The following is a 19,496-nucleotide window of genomic DNA, read 5'->3' on the forward strand; positions in this document are numbered from 1 at the left end:
CCTTTAATAAGTGTACATTACACAAATTCCCCTGTATTGTTTAACAAAAACAAAACAAAAAACACAAAGATACCAAGAGAAAGTGGTAAATAGACATCATTTTTTTCTATTTTAAGATCTATCTGAATATTTTAATGAGGCAGTAAAGTCAATATGAAACTTTTTCTGATTCATGTAGAGAGGTAGACGATGCAATTTAAAAAAAAAAAAAAAAACTTTTCAATTTACTTCTTTTATCAATATGTGCGCAGTCTTTTTATACGAACATTTTCTCCTACTGAACATCTGCTTGAGTGTAACAGTATGTATATGTATTTTGTGATTCGCTGATGGCGTCACATGATACAGGGGAAGGGAAAATGGAATTAACTTTTAAGTTTACCAGAAAAAAAATCTATTACTCATTTGAAATTGAACATAAGTGCTATTGTATTGTCTTTTTATGATGTATCTATAACTTACGCAATTCTGCAATACTTAATGGTCCACTAATTCTAGTTTCTATGTTCCCCCCTTTGCCTCCTTTTTATTAAGGAATTACGTGTGTTGTGACACCTTAGACGATGGCCATTTACACTTTCCACGGAAACAATAGACAGGATGCAGTCTAGTTTGCATACACACGTCTAGGTTAAACAAGGGTTGATAGCATCTTACTCAGAGTTGCAATGCAAAGCTGTTTTATGGGGGTCATTTTTATCCTTCTAGTAAGGAATGCTTTAATCTCTGTATGAATAAACACCAACATACAAGTTACATTTACCTTGTTTATTATACATTTCATTGTGCACAGCACATACATCACAGTATTGAAGGATACCTGTATAAAACTACAGACAAAGAACAGACAAACTGCTTCCCATTTAAAGGAATATTATATCTATTGAAAGAGCAGCAATTACACATGTTGAAATATTATTAATAAAAAAAAGATTTACGGAAAAGCAGTTTAAATTTGAATTGAAACTTGCAGTAAATGCATGTTGCATACTTAGGTATTCAATGCTCACTGGCTGATAGGAACAGCTTCCCAAGCTGTGGTTGGCGGAGAGGGGAAAGCCTCCATAAGCCTGACAAGAACAAAAAACTAGGTTTATTCAGCATAGGAACAACTCATTTTCACACAAAATAAACTGTAAAACATTTTAAATTACCTTCTTTCGGCTTGAACAAAGTAAAAACTTGCGTTCAATGTCCCTTTTAAGTGTCAATCCTGTAAGTGGAGTTACTAAGTGCAGTTATCAACTCTAAGACCTGAAAAAGCTTTGTATAGGACACAGAATCTGAGCAATTCTAAATCCAACCTGATCAATCCACATAAACAATTGGTTGGACATTTGCTTTAAACGTTGTCACTGTTTGTAGGATTGATTATTGGAAAAGGATACAAAAGGAATGTAAACAGGATTTTAGCTATTAATTATGGGGATCACAGATAGGAAATCTTTTTCATAATATCAATAAATTAGAGCCTTAGGTACTGAAATGATTAATTAATGATGGCACTTATAGGAGAAATCATTTTGTCTCGTTCTTTGGGTGTATTTTTCTGCCTGTAGTTATTTCATTGAGGCTTCTATAACATTGGCATTTGAAAAGTATATTATGAAAAAATATAGGATTACTTAATGACCATATAGTGCAGCTCAGCAGCTGCTTTGAAATATTTTTGTCATGATTATACTTACTAAAAGTAAGATGCTGGTAAAGATAGCTCAAACGTGACAGGGCTGAAGTGCACCGCAACCATTTCTGTGTTGAGTATATTTGGCCACATATGGAAAAATCCGAGGCCAACTCTTATGTGTTTTATGAGGAGATATCCTATGGGTTTTTGTGAGGTAGATGTAAAATAGCTTTAGTGGTGATAAATACCACATAGCAGCATAGATTTCCATATTCAAGGCTACTTATTCCCCTTACAATAAAGGGGAAAATAACTTTTAAAAATAGGACAAAAGGCCACTTCTGGTTGTGAAATGTACTGTTTGTGACGTATCAGGAGATGTGACAAGCATTTTGAAAGCAGTTTCTGGATAGTTATTAGGAACTCAGTAAATTATAATATTATTAGTTAGACGAGAGAGAGAGATCTTTTTTTTCCTGATGAATATAGGTGATATTTTAAACTTAATGAGATGCAATGGGGCCGATTTATCATTGTCTGACATGATACGCTGTAGCGTTTCATGTCCGACAGACATCGCTGAATGCCGACAGTATACGTTGTCGGCATTTAACATTGCACAAGCAGTTCTGGTGAGCTGCTTGTGCAATGCCTCCCCTTACAGATTTGCGGCTGCAAGCAGGGGGTGTCAATCAACCCGATTGTATAAGATCGGACGGATTGATGTCCGCAGACTCAGAGGCGGCGGACCAGTTAAGGAGCAGCGGTCTTAAGACTGCTGCTTCATAACTGCTGTTTTTGGAAGCCTGAAGGCTTGCGTGGAAACAGGGGCTTCGGCCCCAATGCATGTGAATGTATTTCAGAAAAGAAGATTTGATTTACAGAATAAGATGTTGATTGCCCTGTAACCCAAAATTTAACGGGATACGTTTTTGCTGTGTCTACTTATAAATGCCAATGAGGGAAAATCTGCTGACATCCAAGAGATAGTAAGGTAAGAATGTAAATGTCTATGTGTGCATTTAAATTTAAAATAGAAGCATTTTTTGCAAAATTCTTTCATACTTCCATTAGCAAAATGCTTCTAGTAACAGTTATTACTGTTTTATAGCGGCATACGCACGTATGCTGTGAGGGTCTGTTCCGTATTCAAACACTGCACCTTCTCAGAGAGTCGACACTGGCTTATATGACACAAATTACACAATGCACACCACCACCAGCTCTCTGAGTTTGAATACTGGTGCACGGGCCCTCACAGCATATGTATGTATGCCGCTGAAAAACTGCCGTACATTTTACTAGAATAATGTTTGCTAATGAAATGGTATCTAGCAAAAATGCTTCCATGTAAAACTGAAAGTCAACCGTCACATTTAAATTTTGACCTTTTTATCCTTTTAAAGTGAATGTCAATTTTGATGCTGAAGTGCCCATTTTTTAAAAATTCGATTAAAAACAGGGGCACTTTAATTCATCAAAATTTACATTTCACTCCTGATGAGAAAAAAAACTTACCTTTTTATCTTCACAGCAGCTCCAGCTTCCTCCGCCCGTCGCAAAGCCTCTTCCTGGGTCTAAAATGAGGAATCCGGCTTCCTCCAATCACGGCATTGAATCCGACACTGATTCCCCCGGGGGGGGAAGCCGTGATTGGAGGATGACCTATCCATCATTTCTGACGTCAGAAATGGCTTGCGACGACCGGAGGAAGCTGGAGCTGCTGTGAAGCTTAAAAGGTAAGTATTTTTTCACAATGAGTGAACTGTAAATTTTGATGAATTAAAGTGCCCCTGTTTTTAATCGAATTTTTGAAAACCGGGCACTTTAGCATTAAAATTGACATTCAATTTAAGTGTTCCTCAGACTTCCTATTAATAATGTATTAACACCTCTTTCTTAAAGGGATGTGAAAAGCAAATTGTTTCATTTTTGCAATGTATGTGCATATGTTCTGTTCACTCTCATTCAAATATCCCTTCTGCTCAGCGAGCCAGTGGTGGCGCGTATTCTTCATGATGATACAAACAGGCACCAATATGCTCTATGAGCAGGTAGCGTTTGAATGAGTGTGCACATGTGCTCTGTGTGCAGTAAAAGCTGTCACTGAAATATATTTTACCAGAAAAAATGTTTGTTAAAAGGACAGGAAACCCCAACATTTTCTTTCATGATTCAGATAGAACATACAATTTCAAACAACTTTCATATTTACTTCTATTACCAAATTTTCTTCATTCTCTTGTTATCCATTGCTGAAGGAACAGCATTGCACCACTGGCAGATTGCTGATCTAGTTAACCAATCACAAGAGACAAATGTGTGCAGGCACCAATCAGCAGCTAGTTCCCACTAGTGTAGGATATGTGCATATTCTTTTTCAACAAGGGATACCAAGAGAACAAAGCACATTTGAAAATAGAAATGAATTTAAAAGTGTCCTAAACTTATATGTTCTGTCATGCAAGTTTTAAATGTTGACTTTCCTATCCCTTTAATACATATTTATAGCAAGTATGCTTGTATTCAACATTGAAATGCATTCATGTTTGTGTTTTATGTCCCTTTAAAGGAACATTAAATATCTCTTGCTTTTGTGTAAAAATTGTGCTTTCTACCAAGCTCCATAGGGAGAAGAAACTGCTAAATCTGTAACTTAAAATGCTGTAAAATGCCTAAACATGCTATTTGGTTTGCAGCATTTGCAGGTTGCAGAGTTCTCTTTTTGGCCTTTAGGGACAAGCACTATTTTTACACAAAATCAAGAGGTATTTGCTATCCTTTTAAAGGATCATGAAACTTGAAAACTTGATTTTGTGATTTAGATAGAGCATACAATTTCCAACAACTTTCCATTGTACGTCTATTGTTTAATTTGTTTTGTTCTCTTGGCATCCTTTGCTGAAAATCATACCTAGGTAGGTTTAGGAGCTGGGGGATTGGTGACTGCACATATATGCCTCTTGTCATTGGTTTATCTACTGTATGTGATCAGCTACCTCACAGTAGTGCATTGCTGCTCATTCGTTAAAGAATACCTAGAGAATAAACCAAAATCGATAATAAACATAAATTGGAAAGCTGTTTACAACTTTATGTTCTAACTGAATCATGAAAGCAAAAAAATAGGGTTTCATGTCCCTTTAAGCATTTGTCCCTAGTTGCCGGTGCCCCCTTTTAACAGTGAAGTGGTTAAAATGAATGTTCTCCTTGGAGACATTAGAGAGAGATTGACTGCTGAGAAGTTCAGAGTTCAGCACTGACAGGTCTAAAAACAGATTGCCAATGACTCGTCTTGCACTGCACTTTCTGCACCAGCAGTAAACTGATACTAGAGGAAACATAGCAGGCTTTAACCCAACACTTGTCTCACCTTATCTGTGTGCAACTTGTAAACAGTACACAAATTGTATGAGAGCGGCATATGGTGTTTCTGCATTGCACAGGAACAGTTGCAGATCCTTCCAAAAAGATGCATCCAGTCTCAAAAGTCCTGAAGTATCGCCCACAAAATAAGGCATACAGTGTAACTCAACATATTACAAAAAAATGAGCTATAAATAAAAAAAAATCCTGACCATATATACAAACTTAAGTTATTAATTTAAATACATCAGCTCTTGCATTAAACTGTTGTAAAAAGTGCACCAGGTGGTTCCCTCCTGGCCTGTCCGGTGGATTTGTGAAGCAATTGTCAGATCCGTGGCAGGAAATGTGTCAGTGTCATTGTCGGAGAAACTCTGTTCCCCTTTTTGGTCCTTCCGTTTTTGCCAAGAGCGATGTACATCCCAGGGTATTTCCTGGATTCATATGCGTTGTAGTTGTTTGGTAATAAGGTTTCTTTAAATTTACATTCATCGTTGAAATGCCTCTGTAAGAAACAAAAAAAATAATAGATGAAATAGTTTCATATTAAAGTGACAGTAAAGACTTTGAGATTGTAATATAAATTACATAGTAAAACAACTTGGCAATATATTTTCATTATTTATTTTGCCCCCTTTTCCTTTAATTTAAATCTGCTGATCTGTTAATCTATTGGAAGACTGTAGAAAAATGTTCTAATGTCCTTTTAAAGGGACATTAAACCCAATTTTTTTCTTTCATGATTTAGAAAGAGCATGCAATTTTAAACAACTTTCTAATTTATTTTATGTTTAAAATTGTATTCTCTACTTTAATCATTTTGGGTTTAGTGTCCCTTTAAGTCATAGCTTAAAAGGGCATTAAACAGTAGATTTTTCTTTGCATAAATGTTTTGTAGATTATCCATTTATATAGCCCACACATGTTTTTTTTTTAAATGTACAGTTTTGCTTATTTTAAATAACATTGTGCTGGTTTTCAGACTCGTAAGCAAGCTCCAAAGTTTTAGATGTATACCGATGTCTACAGATTCCTGCGGCTCCTGTTTGTGTAAAGGGTCTTTTCATATGCAGGGGAGGGGGGAGTGTCTGCTCCTTTTGCTTTTCAGGCTATTTCACTGGGTGTCCCAGCCTAACCTTTTCAACAGGGCTAAACTGAGAGCTTCTAAGTAAGTTTTTTAAACAGTTTTATACTGGATTTTTAGTTCAGTATCTGTGCATCTTATTCTTTATAGTAGTGTCTATTACATGCAGTTGGTGTATACTGTCCCATCAGACATCAATGTACCTAAAGTCTTTAAGCGTTTTGCAAACTGTGTAAGGGGTACAGGTGTCAAATAGCAGAGAGTCAGGCAATTTACAGATTTATTTTCTTAGAGATATCAACTTATAATAAAATCTTCTTGTATTTGGAAATATGTTGTGGGTTTTATCTCTTTGTTACTGTTTCCTTATGTCACATGACTGGTTTAGTTTATTTGTATCCATGGGTGTCTTGCAGACAAGTTGCAGACATTTACAGTTGTTTTCATTACAATGCACGTACAAGTAACTGCTCATAACCTTCTTTGTAGTGTGGGTCCATGGCTTTAATTCAAATACATAATGCAACATGGCTATTATAGCTGGTAAAGTGTATACTTTATTTTTTTCATTTTTGTAATGCGTCTAGGGCTTGTTATAAACCGGTATAGGTCTCATTTTAAATGTAAACATATTTGATTTGCAAAAATGGCTTCAGATCCCTACATTAATTTCCCACTAACACAAGCAAGGGATAAATGCCCCCTCTTCCTGGATTTTAGTAATCTGTAGTCTTATTTCTGTGCATTGGCAGTAACAAAGTCCCTCAGAAACCTAGAGGGGCATATACAGAAAATCTCCTCTTTTATATTCGAGTTCTGTATGTCGTGTCAGTTTCTTAACCCAATAGACAGCTCTGAAACTACGGCTCTGTCTCAGCTATCATTATATAGTCATATTACATTTCATTGTAAAGAGAATTAGTTCCTTAAAGGGCAAGTAAAATCAAAATTAAACTTCCATTATTTAGATTGATTATGAATTTTAAACAATTTTTCAATTTATTTTTATTATCAAATTTGCTTTGTACTCTTGGTATCCTTTGTTAAAAAGTAAATCTAGCTGGGCTCATAGGAGCTGAGGAGTGTGCACATGTTTAAAAATCTATGGCAGCAGTGTATGCAACAATGTATAACACTGCTACAAACAATGTTGCAAATAGAGTTCTAAACACACGTGCACGCTCCTAAGCTGCTATGAGCCCAGCTAGATGTACTCTTCAACAAATGATACCAAGAGAGCAAAGCAAATCTGACAATAGATCTAGACCATGAACATGTAATTTTGACTTTACTGCCCCTTTAATAAATTAGGGGTCACATGACCCTTTAAATATCCCATGATCAATGTGAAAATAGCAGTTACCCAAACCATTATAGATCATATTTAGAGTGATTTAGGGGAAGGAGAGGAATCTGTGTATCAGCATCAGCCAAAAACAACTCAGTATATTCAGGAAACCCCACATTTAAAGGGACACTAACCCCAAAAATGAGTCAAGTAGAAAATGCAATTTTAAACAACATTCCAATTTACTTCTATAATCTAATTTGCTTCATTCTTTAGATATTCTTTGTTGAAGAAATATAAATGCACATGGGTGAGCCAATCACATGAGGCATCTATGTGCAGCCACCAATCAGCAGCTACTGATCTTATCTAGATATGCTTTTCAACAAATTATATCAAGAGAATGAAGCAAATTAGATAATAGAAATAAATTAGAAAGTTGTTTAAAATTGCATGATCTATCTGAATCACAAAAGAAAGAAAAAATTGGGTTTTATGTCCCTTTAAAGAGACCAGTGCCTTTTTCTCAGTAACGTGGCATTTTTTACATGAGTGATTAAAGACACAGAAGAGAGAAATCACCTGTGCTGCTCTCTCTACCAAAAATGAGCCCACATACACCTAATATATACATAACATATATACATAATGATGTATTCTATACAAAGATTAGCCTGAGAATAATCAGCAGATGCATTTTTTTAATGATATTAGTTGCTAAAATATTGAAGAAATAATTGTAAAGGTTCCGTTTCCATAAAATAATCAATGCTAACTTTTGTGTCCCTTTAAATAATACCTTACCTATCAGGGATGTTTATCCTGGTTTTAACTTTTGAATAATAAAGTATGAATGGTTTTACTTTAAATCCTAAATTAGAGTGAGAGTTAGTGCTATAGTAACCCCTTACTTTCCTGTCTTGTTTTTCCTTTAAATAATGGGTCATATGACTCTAGACATCTCATGGTTATTGAAAAGAAGATATTTACCTTGTGAGATGCTTTCTTTAGTTATAAAACTGTGACTATATATTGTGTGTATTATTAGTTCCCATTGCTATTATTATGGTTGGGACACTTTATTAGAATTCTGCCACTCTTATGGGGGTCTACGTCCACAAACCTATGCATATAGCAAAGTTTTCATGATTTGCTCCCTGCAGAGAGATGTATAGTAAGCTAAGCACAACTTTGCCGTTATTTACTTCATGATGTAGATGAGAGTGCTATGAAAATGTGTAGCCTTGTAGCATTAGTTCTTGAGGATAATAGGCACCAGCATACTGCTGTATATACACTTAGGTTCAAAGGCACATCACAAAGCTGCTTTCTTTGAAGTGGTTACGGGGAGGAGTTAAGCATTTCCTTTATCAGCACCGTAATAAAAACGATCATTTTATGGTTATTTGGGTTAAATTAACTTATTTGCTTCTAGCTTCAGTCTTATTAGCACAGAAAAAGCAATTGGATGAATTGCAATGCAAATTAAGTCCCGCAATTAAAGGGACATAAAACCCAAACATTTTCTCCCATGATTCATGTAGAACATACAATTTCAAACAACTATGCAATGTACTTGTATTTTCAAATTTGCTTAATTCTCTTGGTATTCTTTGTTGAAAGAGCAGTGATGCAATACTGGGAGCTAAGTGGACACAGTTGCATTTGTGCATTCACCAATCAGCATTTAGCCTCAAGTAGGGCATTGTGCTATGTAGCATATCTATGTATACCAAGAGAAAAAAGAAAATGAGATAATAGAAGTCAATTAGAAAGTTGTTTAAAATCACATGCTCTATCTAAATCTTGAAGGAAAAAATATTGGGTTTATGTCCCTTTAATTAGCAATCTGTTGATACATTGATAAGTATATTCATTATACAATGTGTTTTATATGAAAGGATCTTTGATGTAATAACACTTTTTAATTTCAGCGTCAACTAAATTATTTCAAAAGAACATTAATGTCCATGTATTCATAGACAGAAGCACATAGCAGAAGTGCCACTCTGGACTCAAAGAGAAAGAGAGAGGCGCCTCATGGGACAGTATCGTAACAACCAGATGAGGCAAACAATGAGGCAGCCCGTGATGGGGTATACTCACAAGGATAGCGGCATATGAGGATGCCTAGTAGAGCGGGACGGGACTTTAGGTCGCCCGACAGACATACACAGCAGTGCGTGGAGACGTCAGATCACGGGGTCCGTTCAGCCAATCAGCGGCCACAGAGAATCAGCATCAGACATCAGAGTTGTTCCGGGAGTAGCCAATGCTAAGCCTGAAGATCAGCGTCCCCAAAGAATGTCACTTCTTCGGCGGTCTCTTGGAGCGACCAGTTACCATCCCTTACTGTCTCTTGCAGCAAATGAAAGTGTTCTTAGCGGTCACTCAGTGTTTAAATGAACCGTATTCCATAAGTTATGATGGGGTCTCTGCGTCTGTCACCCAGCATTTGTATCACATCTCTGACTTTAACAGACGTTAGTTGTTTAATGTCCTCAATGATTATGTCAGGCACCTTGCTGTCCCCTGATGTCTCAGTGTATCAGCCCCTTTGCCCACGGTACCCCTAAAATGAGTACAGGAAGTCCCTTCTTCTCTCCTGGCTGCTGGCCTACTCCAGACACTTCTAACCACATATATCAGTAAGAATGTAGTGCGGCTACACTGCCAAATCACCCTGTTACAGTTGACTGTAACGGGGTGATTTGGCAGTGTAGCCGCACTACATTCTTACTGATATATGTGGTTAGAAGTATCTGGAGTAGGCCAGCAACAGCACAACCTAGAGGGAAGAGCTTGTGCTGGAATCGGCTGAGGACCACACCCCCTGCTGGCGATATACAGCCAGGAGAGAAGAAGGGACTTCCTGCACTCACTTTAGGGGTACCGTGGGCAAAGGGGCTGATACACTGAGACATCAGGGGACAGCAAGGTGCCTGACATAATCATTGAGGACATTAAACAACTAACGTCTGTTAAAGTCAGAGATGTGATACAAATGCTGGGTGACAGACGCAGAGACCCCATCATAACTTATGGAATACGGTTCATTTAAACACTGAGTGACCGCTAAGAACACTTTCATTTGCTGCAAGAGACAGTAAGGGATGGTAACTGGTCGCTCCAAGAGACCGCCGAACAAGTGACATTCTTTGGGGACGCTGATCTTCAGGCTTAGCATTGGCTACTCCCGGAACAGCTCTGACGTCTGATGCTGATTCTCTGTGGCCGCTGATTGGCTGAACGGACCCCGTGACCTGACGTCTCCACGCACTGCTGTGTATGTCTGTCGGGCGACCTAAAGTCCCGTCCCGCTCTACTAGGCATCCTCATATGCCGCTATCCTTGTGAGTATACCCCATCACGGGCTGCCTCATTGTTTGCCTTATCTGGTTGTTACGATACTGTCCCATGAGGCGCCTCTCTCTTTCTCTTTGATTCACAGGCACCCACCTTCACCATACAAGAGTGCTGCCTGCTTCTTCAGAAGATTCTGGGAACATCCACCTACTGAACGCCTTTCTGAACTTTGCGCACCTCATATAGAGACTTGATTTACTCTATATTTATTGTTTTTAAAACCACTCTGGACTCGCAGAGCACTGCAGGTCCTAAGTGAAAACTGATGCTGATCTAATCAGCAGCGCTATCTATACAGCTGCGTCATGTGACTACTGATGCGGATTGGATCAGTGGCAGTTTCCACTCAGGACCTGCTGTGCCCTGCAAACCCAAAGCGGTACTTCTACTGAGTGTTTAACCCCTTTGTGTGGGTTAAACACACAGTAGTGCAGGATCACTAGTCTTAAAGAGAAAGTCAAAACTGGAATCCACCTGGATGCATTTCAGCTTTAAATAGGAGCATTTTTGTAATATACATGTATTAGCAAAAATGCTTCTTATAAAAACTATAGCTGTTTCAAAACTGTATGCACGTGCACCAGCATTTTAAACACAGCACTTGCTCATAGAGGTTAAGATGCTTGTACCGTCTAATAATGACTCAATTTGTTAATTGCTGACATGATATAATCCTCAATGTCATTCTGAGCAGCTGTAGTACTTAAAATGCTGGTGCACTGAGAATATCTAGCTATGCTGCACGTGCGCGTGAATAGAAAAACGTTAACACTAAAACAGTGTTAACTTTTAGTAGAAGCATTTTTTGCAAATATGTTTCTATTCAAAGTTGTAATTAATCTGTGTGCTTTTAAATTTTGACCGGAATGTCCCTTTAAAAGTTGATGCTGTAACAAATTAGAGCATGCCATTTTTTTTTACTATACTGACTCTTTAATGGTCCTTTAACTATTTTACAATATATCAGGTGTTTAATAGTATTACGCAAATCTGTTTTTTCTTTCATTTTAATGGATTACTATTCTTTTAATCTGAAGAGAGAGCAGCTGCGCATGCACACCACTTGCCCTCTCGCCGTAATATAGTTGTAATGTACGAAACACCCAGTTTCCATTCTATATCAATGCTGCCTAAGGAGGAAGTTAGGAAGTGGCAGATGTTTGGCATCTTGTTTCCCTATTTAAATATTTTCCAAGTTTGTGGCCCTTTAAACCACATACTTCTGTGAAGACAGCCAGCGCAGAGAGACAGCCTGTGTGGGGCATTATGACAATTATTTACAAGCAGAATACTTATCATATTTTCTCACACAGCTTTCTTCAACATAGATGACTTTGTTCCATTCAGACCTATATTAGGACTGAGTAGTCTGCGGCATTCCCTTTTGTATTACATGAAGCTATTGCCTATCAGATTTAACTTAACAATCGCAGGTTCTAACGCCAGCAGGACCGGCTCAGTCTTTCTTCAGTTGTTAAATTGAGTATTGAGCAGTTTACTGTAAAATGAGTTTCTCTTTAAAGTGAAGGTAAAGTTACCTAGCTATGAAACTGTAATAAGATTTTTTGCCCAAAACGAGTTTCATTCATAATTTGTTTAAATTATTATTCTAAAGTAAGTTATCGCTGTTTGTACTGACGTTTTCTTTCTCGGCAAATGCAACCCATTTTTTAAGAGCCTATTGAAAATCTGGCCATTAGGCGGCCGTCAATCAACGTCATCCGCCTCCCAGATGATGTGCGCATGCTCTAAGGTTTATTGCTTCAGCCCAAAATCCATGTGCGCTCTCGTTTCGCGCATGCCTAGTAGTACTATTATGGAATTCCAATATTATGTTGCAAGAAAGTATAACGCATGCTCAGTTAATCGGAGGATCATGAACACGCTTTGGAAACATGTATAGAGCAGGTGGGACCGCTCTATATACGTCACTCACTAGAAAATAAGGAAATAGCGGATGGGAGGAGTAATGATCGAAATGGTAGGGAAATATAAATATGGTTTATTTCATAAATTTAGAAAAATTTTGGGGGAAAAGTTAGCGATTATTTTGTGTCTTCAACATGTTCCAACTTTTCCTTCACTTTAATTTGTTATACCAGCTGCAGCGATTAAAATGTATGGGGAAGTTCTCCTTAAGGTATATTTTTGTATATGAAATAACTACCTCTGCTAGTTAAAACCACAACCAAATTAAATGGGCTGAGCTCAGGGGAGAGCAGACCTCATTAGCTTATCTCTCTAAAGTTATGAAAAAATCCTCCATATGTCTCACTGTGTACACTAGGCATTGGCATCTGGCAGCTTTGTTCACTACAGAAAGGGAAAGTAGGCGGCCGCTTGTGGACTGCGGCCATTTTTGGTGCTGGATTTATGCTTGTGAAAGATCACCAAACTAACATCTGGATTTGCACAGATCTTAGTGGTGTGACCATTCACAAGAATCAATCCGGCCCCGAAAATAGCCAGAGTCCATGGTGGCCACTTACTTCCTCATTCTGTAGCGAACAAAGCTGACAAATGCCCATGCCTGGTGTACACAGTGAGACCAATACAATGAAAAATTAACATTTTTGTACCACTCTATATCCCCCAGCTGATAGAATAATGTTTTCTGTACCTTATTATTTGCATAGCTTTTTTAAAACCAGTATTTAGGTACTGAAATTATCAGTATACGTGAGGATACAATAGGTTAAATCAGCTATTTCAAATGTCAAAATAAAGGTAAATGAGCGATTTGTAAACAATTTGCTATACTTAAGCGGGTAAAATTGATCTTTGGGAGCTCATTAAAATTGTTAATAATCAGCTGTGGAGAACCAGTGTGGGAGCGTTGTGCCATTTTACATTACACCAATGAGAGAGTGAGTAAAGACTGCTAAACAATAGATTGGAGGAGTGTTCTATTTTTATACAACAAGGTACTCGTCTACAAAATATTACTTACAGATCCGTATAATTTTCCTTTTCCATTCATTGCAACAAAAAGTCCACTTTTAACACCATATAGGCTCACGATTCCCACCTCCACTGGTGAGATCTCCAACAAACCTGGAATATGAAGACAGTGTAATGTCAGAGCAGACAGGTGCATCTCACAGTACAACAAGCTATGGAACGTAGACAGTGCTTGACAAGCAATTAAGCACCATTTCATAAGTACATTTGTGAATATAACTGATAATTTATTTTTTCCCTGTTGCAGCCCTGCTTGGTCTACCGATTGCATATGATTCCCTATGCTAGTTAAGCCATTTTCTATTGTCTTTATCACTTGTGCTGTCATCCTGTGTCCAAACCAACAACTAAACTAAAGTGTGTTCACCCATGAACATGTTGGGTTTCTGTACATTGTTTAAAGTGACATGAAACCCAATCTTCTTCTTTCGTGATTTGGATAGAGTATACAATTTTAAACACCTTTCCAATTTACTTCTAATCTCAATTTTGTTTTATTCTATTGGTATCCTTTGTTGAAGGTGCAGCAATGCACTACTGGGTGCTAGCTGAACACAAAAGGTAAGAAAATGATAAGAGGCATAACTCCCAGTAAATCATTGCTGCTTCTGAGCCTACCTAGGTATGCTTTTAAACAAAGAACACTAAGAGAACAAAGCACATTTGATAATAGAAGTATATGGAAAGTTATACAAAGTTGCATGCTCTAACTCAATCATGAAAGTTTAATTTTGACTTTACTGTCCCTTTAATAGCTATATACTGCTTTTGGCTTTTTTAATTAAATTATCTTGGGATATATTGCCCTGATTCTATAGCACTTTCTGTGTGTGGCAAGTTTCTTCTGAAGAAGCTTAGTTTAGAAAACACTTGTACATGATAGTACAAGCACAAGGTTAGCACAGAACTGTGCATATTGACATCTTTCACTCCACAGGATGCAGGACAAGATTGGGGCAGGATTGCAGTAGGGGCTGCTCTTGGTGTTGGAATCAGGGCTGATGAAGAAGGCGCAGTGCCCAGCAGCCAATTTCTTTATACATACATATATATATATATGTGTGTGTGTGTGTATATATGTATGTGTGTGTGTGTGTGTGTATATATGTATGTGTGTGTGTGTGTGTGTATAAATTTATATATACACATATATATGTGTGTGTGTGTATGTATGTATGTATGTATGTATATATATATATATATATATATATATATATAGAGAGAGAGAGAGAGAGAGAGATATATATATATATATATATATATATATATATATATATATATAGACATACATATATACACACACATACACACATCATGCTTTCTGCCCCTATACTGCCCCAATAGTTAACAGAGGTACCATGAAAACAAAAAATCTGCAACAATTTTTTTTTAATGAAATATAACTTTTTCAAAGGGGGGGATTGATATAGATGGGCCACTAAGCTGTAATTGCCCCCAGGTCAAAAGTGGCCAGTCCTCCCCTAAGAGGATAGATCCTAGGACTGCACTGTTTTCTGTTATTTTGTTTCTTGTTATTATTATGACACTTATTATTATTATTATTATTATTATAAATGCATCCTAGCCTTGGTTCTGAAAACAAACCATATCCATAATACATCTTAGTCAATCAATGTATGTCATTTTGTTCAATTTATTGTATTTTACGTAATGATATTGTACTAATGGTCTACGCTTCTGAGTTTGTTATCATTGTTATATTTACAGTTTCACCTACACGTTTGCATTATCTGGTCAGACTGCACGTTCTGCACCTATCTTTTCACCTACACGTTTGCATTATCCGGTCAGACTGCACGTTCTGCACCTATCTTTTCACCTACACGTTTGCAGTATCCGGTCAGACTGCACGTTCTGCACCTAGCTTTTCACCTACACGTTTGCAGTATCCGGTCAGACTGCACATTCTGCACCTAGCTTTTCACCTACACGTTTGCATTATCCGGTCAGACTGCACGTTCTGCACCTAGCTTTTCACCTACACGTTTGCATTATCCGGTCAGACTGCACGTTCTGCACCTAGCTTTTCACCTACACGTTTGCATTATCCGGTCAGACTGCACCTAGCTTTTCACCTACACGTTTGCATTATCCGGTCAGACTGCACGTTCTGCACCTATCTTTTCACCTACACGGTTGCATTATCCGGTCAGACTGCACGTTCTGCACCTATCTTTTCACCTACACATTTGCATTATCCGGTTAGCCTGCATGTTCTGCACCTAGCTTTTCACCTACACGTTTGCATTATCCGGTTAGACTGCACGTTCTGCACCTATCTTTTCACCTACACGTTTGCATTATCCGGTCAGACTGCACGTTCTGCACCTATCTTTTCACCTACACGGTTGCATTATCCGGTTAGACTGCACGTTCTGCACCTAGCTTTTCACCTACACGGTTGCATTATCCGGTCAGACTGCATGTTCTGCACCTATCTTTTCACCTGCACGGTTGCATTATCCGGTTAGACTGCACGTTCTGCACCTATCTTTTCACCTGCATGGTTGCATTATCCGGTTAGACTGCACGTTCTGCACCTATCTTTTCACCTACACGTTTGCATTATCCGGTTAGACTGCACGTTCTGCACCTATCTTTTCACCTACACGTTTGCATTATCCGATTAGACTGCACGTTCTGCACCTATCTTTTCACCTACACGTTTGCATTATCCGGTTAGACTGCACATTCTGCACCTATCTTTTCACCTACACGTTTGCATTATCCGGTTAGACTGCACATTCTGCACCTATCTTTTCACCTACACGTTTGCATTATCCGGTTAGACTGCACATTCTGCACCTAGCTTTTCACCAACAAGTTTGCATTATCCGGTTAGCCTGCATGTTCTGCACCTAGCTTTTCACCTACACGTTTGCATTATCCGGTTAGCCTGCATGTTCTGCACCTATCTTTTCACCTACACGTTTGCATTATCCGGTTAGACTGCACGTTCTGCACCTATCTTTTCACCTACACGGTTGCATTATCCGGTTAGACTGCACATTCTGCACCTAGCTTTTCACCTACACGGTTGCATTATCCGGTTAGACTGCACATTCTGCACCTAGCTTTTCACCTGCACGTTTGCATTATCCGGTCAGACTGCACATTCTGCACCTATCTTTTCACCTACACGGTTGCATTATCCGGTCAGACTGCACGTTCTGCACCTATCTAACAAAAACACTAATAAAATGGTGCATTTTCAGCTGCACTCAGTTTATGCCAATCAAAGAAGCTGTGTTTTATATGTAGATATTTTAGAATACATTTTAAAGGGAATCAGTGGAGTAACGCTTACTCCCCTTTCTAGATCATGTTCTGGAATTTTATTGGGTCAAAAAATGACCCCCCAAAAACCTTTAATACAGGCGCTACATAAAATGACTTCTTTTCATAACCAGACCCCTTTTTATTTCAGGATGTACAACTTTAACCCTTGCAACCCATGTCACATTTATATTGTGCAGCAAAGTCATTTCAGGGTTGATTGACTTTGGCATTTGTCTTGGTGTTGTCTAATCCTAAATCCTATTGTTTCAGTTGGGTATCAAATAGTGCTTCAGGGCACAAGGTTAAGTCACTAACAGATGTATTTAAATCACACACAAAGATTTAACCACTTGGGGGCTAGAGAGGCTGAAACACATTGCCTTTCTCTTTTGCAGGAAAATAATTTAACAAATACTTTGGCATGACAGTTGAAGTTATTCATTAATACTGACAGTTATGAGAGTATTATTTTTTAACATTATATTAAAATCTGCAAATACGTTTCACTTATTGATGCTGAACAAAATATCTATAAATTAATTCAGTCTACTTTATGGCTCTACCTAATCCCTGGAATTGTACTATCTTATCTATCTATCTATCTATCTATCTATCTATCTATCTGATCTATCATCTATCTATCTGATCTGTCTATCTATCTATCTATCTATCTATCTGATCTATCTATCTGATCTATCTATCTGATCTATCTATCTATCTATCTATCTATCTATCTATCATCTATCTATCTGATCAATCTATCATCTATCTATCTGATCTATCTATCTATCTATCTATCTATCTATATGATCTATCTATTTATTTGTATATATTATTATTTTCAAATATATCATTTTTATTTTTATGTAACAGCCCATGGTAACCAGATTTGTTATTTAAACATGGAGAATTTAGACTTGTGATAAGTAAATACAAAAAATAGCTCTGCCCACCTACCAGATATATTCTAAAATAAGGCACCTGACAACAACTATGACTAAGAAATTCGCTGCCAGAAACAGGAGCTCTGTAAATCATTTAAGCAATTAATTGCCACTACTTTAGAACCCTTAATTAGTTCCTCTTGATAAAATCCAAATAAATACAGTTTTCCTAAGAGTACTGAGATAATTCCCACTTTATTTTCTAAAGCGCTGTTGAATGAGAAAGGAAAGATCCCATTTTCAGTGACACTAATCTAGCTGCACATGTGTTTATCCCACCGAGCAGAACACAAGCTGTACTGAGCTCTGTCATTTCCCTGGCACAACTTTATAGCTAATTATACAGATTAACTTTGACTTGAGCTTCACTTATTTCATGTAAATTTTAGTGACTCTAAAAGTGCTTTTCCATGAACAGTAAAATAAATAAATGCATTGAAAAATAATCAGAATATATTATTTGAAAGGTTATTGCTTCTTATAAAAAAATAAATGGTTAAATAATATTTTAAAACATTGTTACCATTATTTATACAATGCAGTGTTTAATTTTTTATAGAAACAAGATTAACAATACTATTTATTTTAGGTAATATAAATTTGGTTCCATATTAGTTTCTGACATGTTCATGACAGAAAATGCCATTTCGCTTTATTTGACAAATGTTCAATAAATCTTTTTGAGTAAATGCAATAAATGAAATGCTTACTGTATCGATTTTCATTATGCATCCCATTTATTCTGCCATCTGGTAAAATCTGGATATGAAATCCGATGCCCACATTGCAGTAAAGACGTCGCAACCTCTTGATGCCTAGCAAATAGTCACTTTCCCGATTCCCTTCTTTTTTCTCTCCTGGCATCCTGGCCATAGACCTAGAAAAAAGTGTTTCCCAACGCCGGTCCAATGTATCATTTCTCTGGGACGATGCGAGCGATATACAATGCACCAAACCCGAAACCAGCCCCAGGAACAGGATTGGCACAAGGGCAGATTGAACAGTCATCCTGATCAACGTGGGCACACGTGGTTTAAGGAGTCAATTGCTCTAAAAATACCTCAACTCCAGATCCACTTATACTTAGATCAAAGAACCAACTGGTTAGTTCCAAAAGGAGGTGTGGTTTGGTCTATTAACTTGCATGGAGACTTTTCTTAAAGGGGTTGACTTAAAGAAAGTTTTTTTCGAACTTGATCTCCACTTGTTGTTAGTTGCTGTGGACTTGTCTGAAGTGTTGATCTTCTCCAGCAGCTCAGCCATAGCTCTTTACCCCCAGCCACGGTATTTATATCCATCTGCCTGATACTTATTACATCACCACCTCCTGCTCATCTCAAAGCAGAAACTGTCAGTCCAGACATCACACTGAATAGTAAGGAAAGAAAGAGGAGTGTTTGGGAATCACTTTGCAAAGTCACACTACTTAGTGCTTGGATGTAGAACTTACAAATAGATTAATAGAATGCATGCAGCACACTTTGTGCACAATGTATGGAATTCAGTCTTTTTCTTGTAACCAGGCGACATAGTTTAGTTTGCAATGTGAAAAACACTCCA

General features: G+C 37.5%; 1 protein-coding gene across 2 annotated transcripts; it reads right to left on the reverse strand.

Annotated features, from left to right (window-relative positions):
* Nucleotides 1-753: 753 nt before the first annotated feature.
* Nucleotides 754-19,197, reverse strand: FGF4 (fibroblast growth factor 4). 2 transcript variants are annotated; one of them, XR_008403208.1, is made up of 4 exons: nucleotides 18,647-19,197; nucleotides 13,682-13,785; nucleotides 5,001-5,498; nucleotides 754-1,070 (listed from the first exon to the last, which is right to left on the reverse strand). XR_008403208.1 is itself a non-coding variant. In XM_053720568.1 (3 exons), exons 1-3 carry the CDS (start codon nucleotides 18,942-18,944, stop codon nucleotides 5,322-5,324), a joined length of 579 nt encoding a protein of 192 aa, XP_053576543.1. In that variant the 5' UTR covers nucleotides 18,945-19,197; the 3' UTR covers nucleotides 3,411-5,321. The 2 variants fall into 2 exon arrangements, 1 of the variants encoding a protein (XP_053576543.1); XM_053720568.1 differs by lacking the exon at nucleotides 754-1,070 and having other exon boundaries at nucleotides 3,411-5,498.
* Nucleotides 19,198-19,496: the final 299 nt, after the last annotated feature.

The sequence above is a fragment of the Bombina bombina genome, chromosome 7, assembly GCF_027579735.1.
Source record: "Bombina bombina isolate aBomBom1 chromosome 7, aBomBom1.pri, whole genome shotgun sequence".
NCBI lineage: Eukaryota > Metazoa > Chordata > Amphibia > Anura > Bombinatoridae > Bombina > Bombina bombina.

What these genes read in the sequence shown, in the direction of transcription:
- FGF4 (XM_053720568.1), bottom strand. Translation starts at nt 18,944, where the DNA reads ATGACTGTTCAATCTGCCCTTGTGCCAATCCTGTTCCTGGGGCTGGTT. An exon ending in GCATAATGAAAATCGATACA is followed by an intron (nt 13,786 to 18,646) that starts GTAAGCATTTCA and finishes TTCATATTCCAG; the next exon opens with GTTTGTTGGAGATCTCACCA. An exon ending in AAGGAAAATTATACGGATCT is followed by an intron (nt 5,499 to 13,681) that starts GTAAGTAATATT and finishes TGTTTCTTACAG; the next exon opens with AGGCATTTCAACGATGAATG.